At 48.4% G+C, this 13,405-nt stretch overlaps 1 protein-coding gene across 2 annotated transcripts in view; it reads left to right on the forward strand.

The window, feature by feature from the left end:
* The first annotated feature begins 32 nt into the window (after window positions 1-32).
* C12H16orf78 (chromosome 12 C16orf78 homolog) overlaps window positions 33-13,405 on the forward strand; it is a 219,738-nt gene continuing 206,365 nt past the window's right edge. For both annotated transcript variants that reach the window (XM_078669856.1, XM_078669857.1), the window contains exon 1: window positions 33-319. In XM_078669856.1, coding sequence (XP_078525982.1) covers window positions 215-319 — 105 coding nt within the window. In that variant the 5' untranslated portion in view covers window positions 33-214. The remainder of the gene's footprint in view (window positions 320-13,405) is intronic.

Genomic DNA, 13,405 nt, shown 5'->3' on the forward strand with positions numbered 1-13,405 from the left:
CTGTTTCTATGTAAACCCAGTGTGCTGCTGCTTCGAAGAGTCGGCAGTTTGGTGCCAGGCTCTGTGAAGTGCTTGGCTGATTTAGCTCCTTTTCCCAAAGACCCGTTTAAGCCCCGCTTTGTAACCATGACGTGATCACAGCGGACCGCGCTGCCTTTAGGAAGCTCGGATTCACTTAGCGGGAATCCTACTTCGGGATGTAACCTGCCGTAGCATGTCAAGCCTGGGCAGGAAGAAGTCGGGCAGCGCGGTTGTAGACTGGTTAGACAGCAAGCAAGCCAAGACCTTACGGGTTTCAAATGAAAGAGAAACGTTTCACGTGGGTATTGTTGATCCTATTTTACTCAACTTTGCACCTTGCTGACCTGCGCGAATGTAAAATGCCATGATTTGCTTTGAAAGTAACGTCGGGCCTTTCACTCTTCCAAATTATGTGCTGTTAATTTACGGGAGTGGCTGACGATTAGGAAATTCGTCTAATTTGCCTTAGATCACACAGTGTCAAATAAGTGACCGTCCACACTCCTGGTTTCAAAATCAATGTTTTGAAAATGGTCATCTTACTAAAGATACTATATATTTTTAGGACAGTCCCATTAGAAACTAATAGAAAAAATGTCTATCTAGCCAGGAGAAAATATGTTCTAGAAGTTCGTGGGGGTATCAGAATCCAAGGCAGGCAGACAAATGCATGATTTTGCCAAATATTATGGCAGGGTGGTCACTCCTGAGTTTCACTTTTTATTACTGGGTTTGTTTGATACAACATATGGGCATATTGATCACGGAGAACAGGGGAGAGACAAATCCTGCAGAGACCCCTTTGATTTATGAACGGATCTTGGGGCATGAAGCAAAAAGCTTTTTAGCTAAGATAAGATTACTGTACCTAGCTATTACAAAAAAGACAGATTTAAGGTTCTAAAGGCTGCATACATTGTCTACAGGTTACATGTTTAGCCAGTATTCCTAAAGCGAATGTGTATACCCCTATGATGGCTTCAGCAATGCTCCCAATAGTGTTTCAAAATCAAGTGACATCTAGATGGGTGCAGAACCGGGTGACATTTTTGGGGAACTTATATATAAAAGGCCAACTCTGCTCCTTTGCGAAATTGAAAGAGCGGATTGGCTTGGGTAGGGGGGATTTTTTTTAAGTATCTACAGCTCCGAGGTTTCCTCCTTCAAAGTATGAAGGATTCTAACACAGTGATCCAGATTTCTCTGGTGGAAGCCATAAAACGCAAATATAAGAGAGGTACTCTTTATCAGTTATCATTACAGGAACTGCCAGATGATTTGGAGATACAAAATGCTAAGTTTGAGATCAGGTTAAAGGTTGAGGGCCCTATATCTACCAGTCATATGAGCTAAAGAATAAGACTCCCCTAACATCTAGTTTGAAAAATCAACACTTTATTGCAGCTTTTAATTTGTATTATACACCAGCAAAGGTGGCAAAATGGGGAGGTGTGGGGGGGCAATTGCAACAGGTGTGGGGTTCAGCTTTCAGATAGTCTCCACATGTTTTTGCATGCCCAGATTTGAGGATTTATCGACAAGAAATTAGGAGGTTCAGTATTACGTGTTCAGTTTCAAATAACTCCTGTTTTGATAATCTTGGGGGGTTACAAATAATACTTGTAACATCGAAGTAGACCCACAGTGGACATCTCTTTTATTTTTATCTATGTCAATTACTCAGCTATGTATTACATCCCAATGGGTAAGTCCGGAGCCTCCCACCTTTGCAGCTTGGAGATCCAGGCTATTTGTGATATATAATACGGAGGTTTCTTTGTATGACCTTAAAGGGGCTTGGAAAAGAAGTCTGGAACACAGAATCTGGGCACTGATTACCACCTGGACGAAGGGGATAGAAGGTTAAAAAAAAGAATTCTGAAGGACCTGCTAACTATGGAGATCTGGATTTGGAAATTTAGAAGGATATGATCATTTTCACATATTTAAAAGCCTGGGGGGTCCTTTTCTCTGTGTTTGTTTTATCTGTGATATTAACTTAAATGAATTTGTGGTTTCTATGAGAATACTACTCTACTTCTATCTATACTTAATGTAATGTGTTATAACACATATTTTATAGAGTAGGACTGTAATGACATTTCTTTGGAACTTACTGTGTATATTTATGCTTATAAAAGTGAATTTTTATCATGGGAAGCAACCATTAACACATTTTCCAAAAATGGAAATGTCACATTTAGAAATTGCTACAAACAAATGATGGACAGAATGCTAATTAAATCATACATTCACCCCCAGTCAAGAGATTTGGGTAAAAATTCATCGTTCTGGCTTGCATCATGTTTTCTGAAGTCTCAAGGGACACAAAAGGCTACCTACAATTATGCTGGACCCTGCGTTCTGTGAGTGCTACTCTTGCTTGAGATGCCCCTCCAAGCTCTGGGCCTCAGATGTGGGTTCTGCAGCTGTTTTCCTCAATAACTGTCGTTTTGCACTGACTGCATGACAAATTCCACTGCATTGCCCTTTTACGCCCATGCTGAGGCTGCTCAATGATGGCGTACCACTGGCTGCGTAGTGAGATGACTACGCTCTGCATGACTCAACAACAAAATATTGCATTCACTTTAACGGAGCTCAATGCTGACGAGGGACCCCCTTCACATGGCTTGACGTCGACACAGGAGACTCTTGACATTGACAAAAGTTCTATCCAATGTGTTTCTTCAGTGGGACCTGTTTGGATCCTATAGCCAGTCTGCCGTTGATCGCCCTTGGACTTAACTTTGGATATGCATCATTCCCTCACGATCTCAAGTATCCTTTTAACCGCTAATGACGTCTAAGCATTATTTTTGGTTTGTTCTTTAAAAATCATATCTCGACTTTTACTTATTGAACATTTGTTGTTTTGGTCTTGTTTTACTCAGATAAATATTCACTCTTTTTCAAAACCTGTGTAGTTATCTTATTTTGTTTTTAGCTTAACCTGACTAGAGAGTTGGTTCCTGCCTGGCCTGGGTGCATAACTCCGATAACTGGGAATCCCATGTCTAACACTGGCTAACTAAAGCCCCTCTGAGTTACTGATATCAAGAGAACTGGTAACTCTGGAAGCCTGGAGAAACCTGGGGAATACAAGTGGAACTCTGAAGATTCCCTTAGACACGAGGAACTACTGAGAACATTAGTAATGCAGGGTCGAATTCCTCCAGAAATTCCTTGTGTCTTTTTGGACTTTCACATGGAGATTTTGTTTGCTTTCACATGTCAAAATCTCCCTGTGGAAATAGACCGATTAACAGTGTTTCTGAAGATCTCATAATTCCAAAGCAAAATCAGGTCTAGGTAAACCCACTCATCAAACTAGCCATAAAATAATTTCCTTCAAAAACTTGGGAGCCACTCATTGAACTAGCCATTAAAGTATTGCTATCAAATACGTGGGAGCCTTCGTTTCACCAAATTAAATTATATAACCTCGGGCCCAATTTATTTATTGTACCAATGATCTACAAGGGCAACAGAGCAAATTCCCCTGTCACCACTCCAAAGGTCCCGATTGACAGGTTTATAAATAACCACCAAGCTGGTCGTCATTTATAAAGCATTGCCAGGACCTGCTGTGATGCTGTTTGGGCCAGGGATACATTAATATGACAGAGCCTTGCAACAAATATTTTTTTTTGCAAAAAGAAAATATGGAAATTGGTTTTTCTGTTTTGAAAATAAAAAGTTAATAACCCTCCGTCCCATGGAAGTAATCTCAAATGGCGAGGGGGCCTTTATTTCTTTGTTACTGCCCCTTAATGCAGGGTTTTCCTGATGAGGACAGATAGTTAAAAATATGGATAAATGTCCACTCATCCTAATTCCAGGGATGGACATATTGCCAACTCTCCCACAGCCCTTACTCTGTTAGGCCATCAGAGGAGTCTAACCATGATGGAGACGGAGAAGTCTCTAAAAACAAAGTTCCCTTCTCCTGTTAATATAGTTGGGAAGAGATTATCTCCTCCAGAGTCTCTATTCTCCCACGTGATAGAGGTGACTAAAGTGTAAGATAGAGTCTTATCCAGGTTACCAAATTTACAACCTATTAATTCACTACTTTGTGATTACACAATCAAATGAACCAACTACACAAATGCAAAGGAATGCAATGTTTACCTATTTTATTAACCAGTATATTCTTCATTATTAATCCATATCAATTAAAAATACTTTTCCATTGTTATTTATTAAAATATTACAATACAACACATAATAAAAAAAAAAATTTTTTAAAAAGACTGTCGACGCAGCGTTTTAGTGTTCTAAAATATCATCACCTTCTTTAGGACAATTTCAAGTTTAAAAACATCTAAACATGAACATTGAGTCATTGTAAAGAAAGTACCCCATGTACGATGGGTGTACGAGCCGTACCCCATGTACGATGGGTGTACCCATCGTACATGGGGTACGGCTCGTACACCCATCGTACATGGGGTACGGCTCTTACACCACATGATCGCAGGGGTACGGTGATCTTCTTCAGGACAATTTCAAGTTTAAAAACATCTAAACATGAACATTGAGTCATTGTAAAGGAAGTACCCCATGTACGATGGGTGTATGAGCCGTACCCCATGTACGATGGGTGTACCCATCGTACATGGGGTACGGCTCGTACACCCATCGTATATGGGGTACGGCTCTTACACCACAAGATCGCAGGGGTACGGTGATCTTCTTCAGGACAATTTCAAGTTTAAAAACATCTAAACATGAACATTGAGTCATTGTAAAGGAAGTACCCCATGTACGATGGGTGTATGAGCCGTACCCCATGTACGATGGGTGTACCCATCGTACATGGGGTACGGCTCGTACACCCATCGTACATGGGGTACGGCTCATACACTACATGATCGCAGGGGTACGGTGCGTACCCCTGCGATCATGGGGGGTACGCACCGTACCTGGGGGGCCGTTCCGTACCTGTTTCGGCGCGAACTCTGCTTTTACGGCTGTTTTCAGCTCCCGTAGAAAAAGAGTCATACGGTACGTACACGACACGTATCGTACTTGCTGGGTCGTAAAAACCAGCCGCGAACCGTACAGATGTCACGTACAGCGGGTTCCGAGGGAGAATCGTACGGAGATTAGAGTCGTACGGTCTCTGTACGACTCGTACGGAGTATGGCTCCTGGTACGAATCGTACTTCATCGTACGTGCGGGGGACGTTGCAGGGTACGATTTGTACGGGAAAAACGCTCCGAACGGCTATTCAGAGCGGTTTTTCCCGAATCAGAATCGGCCCCTTAATGTACCCACTCACAGATCCAGTCAGACAGTCATATACTTACAAATGCACAAAGGCACTCAGGCACCTACTCACAGACTGGCTGAGTAACTCATGCAACCAGGTTCCTCGCAGGAGCTGGAGCAAGATCACCGCTGACCAGCTCACCACCTCCCTCAGCCTGAACCCTCCCGCCAGCGCAACGGACCCCAACGAAGCAGCCCGCACCTTCACACAGTGGCTCACCAACTGCGCCGATGACCTCGCTCCACTGAAGAATCCTCCCTGCAGGACCGGCAGCAAGAAAGCCTCCTGGTACACCGACAAACTCAAAACATCCAAGAAAAACGGCCGCACCCTTGAAAAAACCTGGTGCCACGACCAGACCACAGAAAACATGACTGCCCTCAAGAACGCCACCCGCAAACACCACCAGCTGATCCGCACCACCAAAAGGACAACATTCAAAGAACGACTGGACAACAACACCCACAACAGCAAGGAACTCTTCAGCATCGTCAGAGAGTTCTCCAACCACAACACTGGAAACAACATCACACCCTCGCAAGACCTCTGAGTCTCACTCGCCACATTCTTCCACTGCAAGGTCGCCGACATACACAACAGCTTCGGCGCACATACCACGCACCCAACCGCCGAACCAACGCCCACCACCACCACCCTCTGCAACTGTACCCCGGTCAGCGACAAAGACACCACCCGCACGATGAACACCATCCACTCCAGATCACCAACCGACCCCTGCCCCCACCACGTCTTCAACAAGGCCGACTCCATCATCGCACCCCAACTCCGGGACATAATCAACATCTCCTTCAACACAGCCACCTTCCCGGAGAGCTGGAAACATGCTGAGCTCAGCGCCCTCCTAAAGAAACCAACAGCGGACCCCACCGACCTCAAGAACTTCCGCCCCATCTCGCTCCTCCCCTTTCCTGCCAAAGTCATCGAGAAGACCGTCAACAGACAGCTCGCCGCCTTCCTCGAGACTAACGGATCCCTCGACCCTTCGCAGTCTGGCTTCCGAGCCAACCACAGCACCGAGACCGCCCTCATCGCAGCCACTGACGACATCAGATCCCTGCTCGACAATGGTGAAACAGCGGCCCTCATCCTCCTGGACCTATCTGCGGCGTTTGACACTGTCTGCCACCGCACTCTAGAACAGCACCTCAGCAACATCGGTATCCAAGGGAAGGCTCTGGAGTGGATCATCTCGTTCCTCGCCGGAAGAACCCAGAGAGTCCGCCTCCCCTCCGTTCAGATCCCATCCCTCGCCACAGCCACATCTCGACCCACCTGAGAGACCTGCACTGGCTCCCCGTCAACAAGAGGATCACGTTCAGACTCCTCACCCACGCACACATTCGCCAATATACTCCTTGGAGTGGAAGCTGCTCGGTAGATATGCTCATTACATTACATTACATTACAAGGCTCTCCACGACATGGGCCCGAAGTACCTCAACAGCCGCCTCACTTTCTACACACCCACCCACCAGCTACAATCGGCCAGCCTCGCCCTCGCCGCCGTACCACGCATCCGCAGAGCCACCGCTGGAGGAAGATCCTTCTCCTACCTGGCGGCCAAGACATGGAACTTCCTCCCCATCCACCTACGGCTGACCCAGGACCACCTCTCCTTCAGGAAACAACTCAAGACCTGGATTTTCGAACAGTAACGGACCCCCCTCAGCGCCTTGAGATCCTACTGGGTGAGTAGCGCGCTATACAAATTGCTGATTGATTGATTGATTGATTGATTGAACCAATCACAGACCCATTGAGATACTGATACACCCAGTCATAGATGCACTAAGACAGTCATACAGTTCATTACAGAACCAATGCTAGACTCATGTACTGTCTCACAGATCCACTCAAATACTTATACAGTAAATAAGACACTTACTGATACAGTGAGGCATGAAGTCACAGATTCCACTGAAAGAGTTATACACTGTGTTATGGAGATATTAAGGGAGTTATGCATGCAATTATGGTGTCTTTTAGACAGTAATGTGTTTAGTGTATTGGTTATACGCTATTTTGCAGTGATAAGTTTTGTATGTGGTTGTGACTATTGAATGTGTCTTTTGTGTTTTTCATATTGCAATGTATTCATGGTGAACGCGGGTACAGATATCATCGTGATAACACAAAATTTGTTTTAAAGATAGTTTTTATACAAACATCTCTAGAAAAAATATGATTTTAAACAGTGCACTATTAAACCCCTTGTTAGACCTAGATTACCCAAGCCTACATATGGTAGCTTGGCACAGTAGTGGTCTACAGCTAACTCAAGGCGTTGGCTAAGTACTTACAAGTCTCCCTCACAGTAACTCAGTAATGAACCACTAAAATAAAGACACAACACCTCTGTTTGGAAAAATACCGTTACCTTTTATAAAAATAATATGTTTTTCTGTTATGCTATTTAGTCAGGGATGAAAGTCAATCAAATTACACCTTTTACATGGAATGCAAATCACACTTCAATATTTTTCCTGTTCAGAATTTAAGAATCAAAGGTACATTTAAGGTTTAGAATTATTCAGGACACAATACACTTCACTAGAACTTTACAGAAGGAAAATGCAGCCTGACAGTGCAATATGTATTTAAAGACTCATTAGCAGGTACATTACCCCACTCTCTAAAGCACTGCTCAACTCACAGAATGACCTGGATGTAGTTCTTCACTGCATAACCAACCCGCAATGTGACTAAAAAGGGGAGACACAATAATATTAGCCAAGTTCCACACACTCTAATTTAAAGGCTCAATTTGCTAAAAGGAGATCTATTCCTCCAATTTACCAAGAAACTACAAGGGTTTCTCCCCCAGGAACCCTGTAATTCCCTACACCGCTTCCTCCTCTTTGCTCCAATTACTTTTGGGCCACTGTAGTTATGATTAGGCTGAACACAAGCCCGTTTTCTTCACTTGGGCTTCCTGGTGCAGTTCAGTCTAAGTCTCAGTTATAGCCCCACTGTCTTGTCTCCTTTCCCTGGTGCTGCTGCCTCCCTTTCCCACACTACCAGCTTACTTGTAGGCTTCTGGGTGTGATGCGAGGGCTCTCCCCGCTCGCGCTGAAACCTGGCAGCAATCGGCGGTCGAGGAAGGTTGAGGAAGGCTTCCCTGGCCCCCAGGCTCCTTGCTGTGACGTCCGCTGTGGCGCTGGCCTCGTAGAGAGCGCTCGCACGCAGGGGGGGTCACTGTGGACGAGGCGGCGCCCTTGGGGATCTTCCGGCGTCTCCTCAGCTAAGCCGGCAGTCGCGCTGAACCTCCGGGCATGCGCAGACGTTCTCGTACCTCTTCCGCCTCCGCACTCGCTCATAGGAAGGACGCTGCTCCTCACGTTGACGCTGATCTCCTGGGCCTGCCCGACCCTAGGCCCCTCCTGCTCTCGATAGCGGGCGCGCTGGGAGCATGCGCAGAAGCACTACCTGCTCTGCTTGACGCAGCTGGTGCCCCCGGGGTCCCGCAATCCACTAATACAGCGCCGCTGCTCCTCCTCAGTCACCTACAGCTCCGGCCTCTCAGGAAGGTTGCGCAGACACGGCGCCCTCGCTCTTCAAGGCGCTAAGGTGCCACAGACGCCCACCTTTCCTACAGCTGATCCACAATACCGGTAAGCACAGCGCTGGATATGGTCAGTCAGGAATACCCACAGTTAAGGGTGTTCTGGGTGGTTTTGCTGAGGCCGCTGAGATAAAAGGATCTTCTTCTTTCAGTAGTTCGATTTCTTTGTTAGTAGGGGTTGTCTTGAGAGAGGGATCGGTCAAAGGCTGAAGGGGGAACAATCCTCTGAAGTAACTGTCAGCCTCAGTGACAAACTAGCTGCTCTCAGTGTGTCCACCTCCTCTCACCACTGCCTCACTCCTCTACTCTGGGGTCAGCACAAAATGGCTGCTGGTCACTGGCCTTATATAGGGTGGCCTGAGACCTGCAGAATTCTCTAGGGTATTCTAGAAAGTTCCCTAATGTTAACCTATGGACCTGTCCTCCAGTGGTGTCCGTTATGGCAGTTGGTGGACACCATCTTAGGTCTCTGGAGATTCCTAGATTTTCAAGGGGGCTGACTAGGCCTCACAGGTTATGAGGGAAAAATGGCGTCATCGCCAAGGAACACCTAGCCCCCTGACAGCATTAAAAAATTCCTGATGGACATATGTAAAAATAAAAATAGAAACTCTGGGAGGCTAAGGGGGACAAAAATAAATCACGATGGTTAGAGTCTTCCCAGAAGCAGACAGGTCTAACACGCGTCCCCCCCAGCTGAAAGTGGGGAGAACTACCCAACCCCTTGGGAGTCCTCATCACTAAGGCGGAAATATCTGGATAGACCGTCTGCGTTGGCATGGTCTGCCCCAGGTCGGTGTTCCACCCTAAAGTCCATTCCCTGTAGGGAGATGGACCACCTTAACAACTTGGGATTCTCCCCCTTCATTTGCATCAGCCAACGAAGGGGGCGATGGTCAGTCTGAACTAGGAAGTGCGAACCAAACAGGTATGGTCGCAGCTTCTTCAGAGCCCAAACCACCGCAAAGGCTTCTCTCTCAATTGTACTCCATCTCCTTTCCCTGGGGAGTAGCCTTCTGGACAAGAAGACCACGGGTTGATCCAAGCCCTCATCATTTAGCTGCGATAACACTGCCCCAATGCCATGTTCTGACGCATCTGTTTGGACAATGAATTCTCTAGCAAAATTAGGGGCCTTGAGAATGGGAGCGGAACACAATGCTTGTTTCAAGGTCATGAAGGCTCGCTGGCAAGCCTCTGTCCAGACTACCCGTCGGGGTTGCTTCTTGGAAGTAAGTTCAGTGAGGGGGGCCACGATAGTGCCATACCCCTTCACGAAGCGACGGTAGTATCCAGTGAGGCCCAGGAAGGCTCGGACCTCGGTTTGAGTCTTGGGGGGCTCCCAGGCGATGATGGTCTCAATCTTTGCCTGGAGGGGCTGCACCGTCCCTCTGCCCACCAAGTGACCTAGGTACACCACCGACCCTTGTCCGATCTGACACTTGCTGGCCTTGATGGTCAAGCCAGCCTGTTGCAGGGCATGAAGAACAGCTTGCAGGTGCTGCAAATGGTCCTCCCAGCTGCTGCTGAAGACAGCAATATCGTCCAGGTATGCAGCAGAAAAAGCTTCCATTCCCGAAAGGACCCTGTTCACCAGCCTCTGAAAAGTGGCAGGGGCATTCTTGAGCCCAAAGGGCATCACACGAAATTGGTAGTGTCCCTCAGGTGTAGAGAAGGCTGATCTTTCCTTCGCCTCCTCAGTAAGGGAAATCTGCCAGTACCCTGAAGTCAGGTCAAAGGTACTTAAGTATTGGGCAGCTCCCAGCCGGTCAATAAGCTCATCCGCCCGTGGGATAGGATGTGCATCAGTTTTAGTCACGGAGTTCAAGCCTCGGTAGTCCACACAGAATCTCAATTCCGGTGTGGTGCCTGGTGGGGCAGCTTTTGGTACCAAAACCACCGGGCTAGACCAAGGGCTACCAGAAGGTTCAATCACCCCTAGCTCCAGCATCTTGGCGACTTCACTTTTGATGTTGGCCTTCACCTTGTCCGACAGCCGGTAGATTTTAGATTTCACAGGTGGGCTGTCTCCTGTGTCCACGTCATGGGTACACAGGTGGGTCCTACCTGGGACAAGGGAGAACAGGGGAGAAAATTGCTCCAGGATCTGGCGGCAATCGCTTTGCTGTTCAGAAGTCAGGGATGGCGAGAGAATCACTCCCTCCACTGATCCATCTTTTTCTTTGTACGAGAGAAGATCAGGGAGAGGTTCACTTTCTTCTTCCTCTGCTCCATCGGTCACCAGCATTAAGACAACCTCGGGCCTCTCATGATGTGGCTTGAGGCGATTGGCATGCAGCACCCTGAGGGGCTGCCTCGGGGTCTTAAGATCCACCAAATAGGTAGACTTCCCCTTTTTCTCTAAAACCTCAAAGGGGCCTGTCCAACGGTCCTGGAGGGCATTTAGCTCGCCAGGTTCCATTACCCACACTTTCTGTCCAGGCTCCAGTTCCACTGGGTGAGCGTTGTGGTCATACCACTCTTTCATAACTGCTTGGCTGGCCTCCAAGTTGTCTGAAGCCTGCTTCCACAACTTAGCCATTTGGCTCCGGAAGGCCAGCATGTAGCTCACCACGTCCTGGGGAAGCTTCCTGGGAGTCTGTTCCCATCCGTCTTTCACCAGGCTGAGAGGTCCCCTTACAGGGTGCCCATACAAAAGTTCGAAGGGGCTGAAGCCCACTCCCTTCTGTGGCACTTCCCTGTAGGAAAACAAGAGACAGGGTAGGAGAATGTCCCATTTCTTTCGCAAGCTCTCAGGAAGGCTCCGTATCATACCTTTCAAGGTTTTGTTAAACCTTTCCACAAGACCATTGGTTTGTGGGTGATAGGGAGTAGTAAACCGATAGGTAACGCCGCACTCCTTCCACATGGCCCGCATGTATGCTGAAAGGAAGTTAGTCCCCCTGTCGGAAATGACCTCCTTGGGGAAACCCACTCTGGTGAAAATCCCCATCAGGGCCCTTGCCACTGCAGGTGCAGTGATGGTCCTCAGAGGTATTGCCTCTGGGTACCGGGTGGCATGATCCACCAAAACCAGTATGAACCGATGTCCAGCTGAAGTTGGTGGATCCAATGGCCCTACAATGTCGATGCCCACCCTCTCAAAGGGGGTGCTAACGACGGGTAGTGGTTCCAGGGGAGCTTTTAGCTTCACCCCAGTTTTCCCACTGGCTTGGCAAGACACACACGTCCGACAATATGTATCCGACGCCACTTTCATTCGAGGCCAGTAGAAATGGGGGACAAGCCGGGCAAAGGTCTTGTCCTGTCCCAGGTGTCCTGCCAATGGTATCTCATGAGCCAGTTCCAGTAGAAAGGCTCTAAAGCATTGAGGGACCACCAAGGCTCTGGCTGAACCGTGACCAGGTGTCTTGGGCTCACTGTAGAGGAGTCCATCCTCCCAGTAAATCTGGTAGCTCCCTTCAATGTTTCCCGCTGCCTGGGCGTTGGCCTGTTGCCGCAGCCCCTCGAGAGTAGGACACTCTTCCTGAGCTTTGCAGAACTCTTCCCGGGAAGGACCTCCCTCCACATGCCATTCAGTTGGGATGGGTAGGTTTTCCAGGGAAGCAACATTCTCCCCGGTGGACTCCAGATCCACCTCCGCAGGTGGTCCAGTTGTCTCACGAGGTGGAGATGTCGAGGCCGGGTCCTCCGGCCTCCTGTCCTTCTCCTCTCTGGCAGTCGGCTGGGCCATTGTTCCAGGCTCCAGCTTCAATGAACTCCCCCTTCGGGCAGTCGCGGACCTGGTGCTGACGCAAGTCCAGTCAGGGGGTCCCAGCATCTCAGAGTGAGTCTGGTACTCCACCCTCCTCCAAGCATTGTGCTCCATATCATTCCCTAACAGGCAGTCAACAGGCACGGCAGGGCTTACGGCAACTCGAAGTGGACCTGCAACCCCTCCCCACTCAAAGGGAACCTCAGCCACAGGATAGTGGCCCACTCTGCCGTCAGCCATTACGGCGGGATGGAGTACATCTGGGATGACCTGCTCTGGAGACACCAGCTGACTCCTTACCATAGTCATGCTGGCTCCTGTGTCTCTCAGAGCCTCCCCTCTACGGCCATTGATGGTGACCCACTGCTCATACTTAGTAGTATTAGAGGGCAGCTGGGTCTTGGGAACCATCTCCTTATCTCCTAGGGACACTAAGGTGACACCCGCCCGCTTCCCTCCATTAACCAAAGGCATCTCCTCCCCGAGCACTACACTAGTGATTCCCGGGGCTTTTCCTCCAGTGGGAGGGGGTGGTCTTTTTGGGCACCTCACATCTCCTTTATAGTGTCCCACACCACCACACTCAAAACAATGAACAACCCTTGGCTGCTGGCTTTGGCCAGGGGTAGGGTTGCGAGGGGGGTTACTCTTGGGGATGAATCCTCTGCCCCTTCCTTGCGAAGTATTTTGTGGCCCTTTTGAGAACTCCCTCTTAGTTTCCCCTCCCTCTTTCCTCTGGGGGGCGCCCTGTCCTTGCTTCTGGGAATTCCCTCCAGTCCCCTTAGTCGACACCCGGGTACTAACCCA

This window comes from Lissotriton helveticus, chromosome 12, assembly GCF_964261635.1.
Source record: "Lissotriton helveticus chromosome 12, aLisHel1.1, whole genome shotgun sequence".
NCBI classification, from domain to species: domain Eukaryota; kingdom Metazoa; phylum Chordata; class Amphibia; order Caudata; family Salamandridae; genus Lissotriton; species Lissotriton helveticus.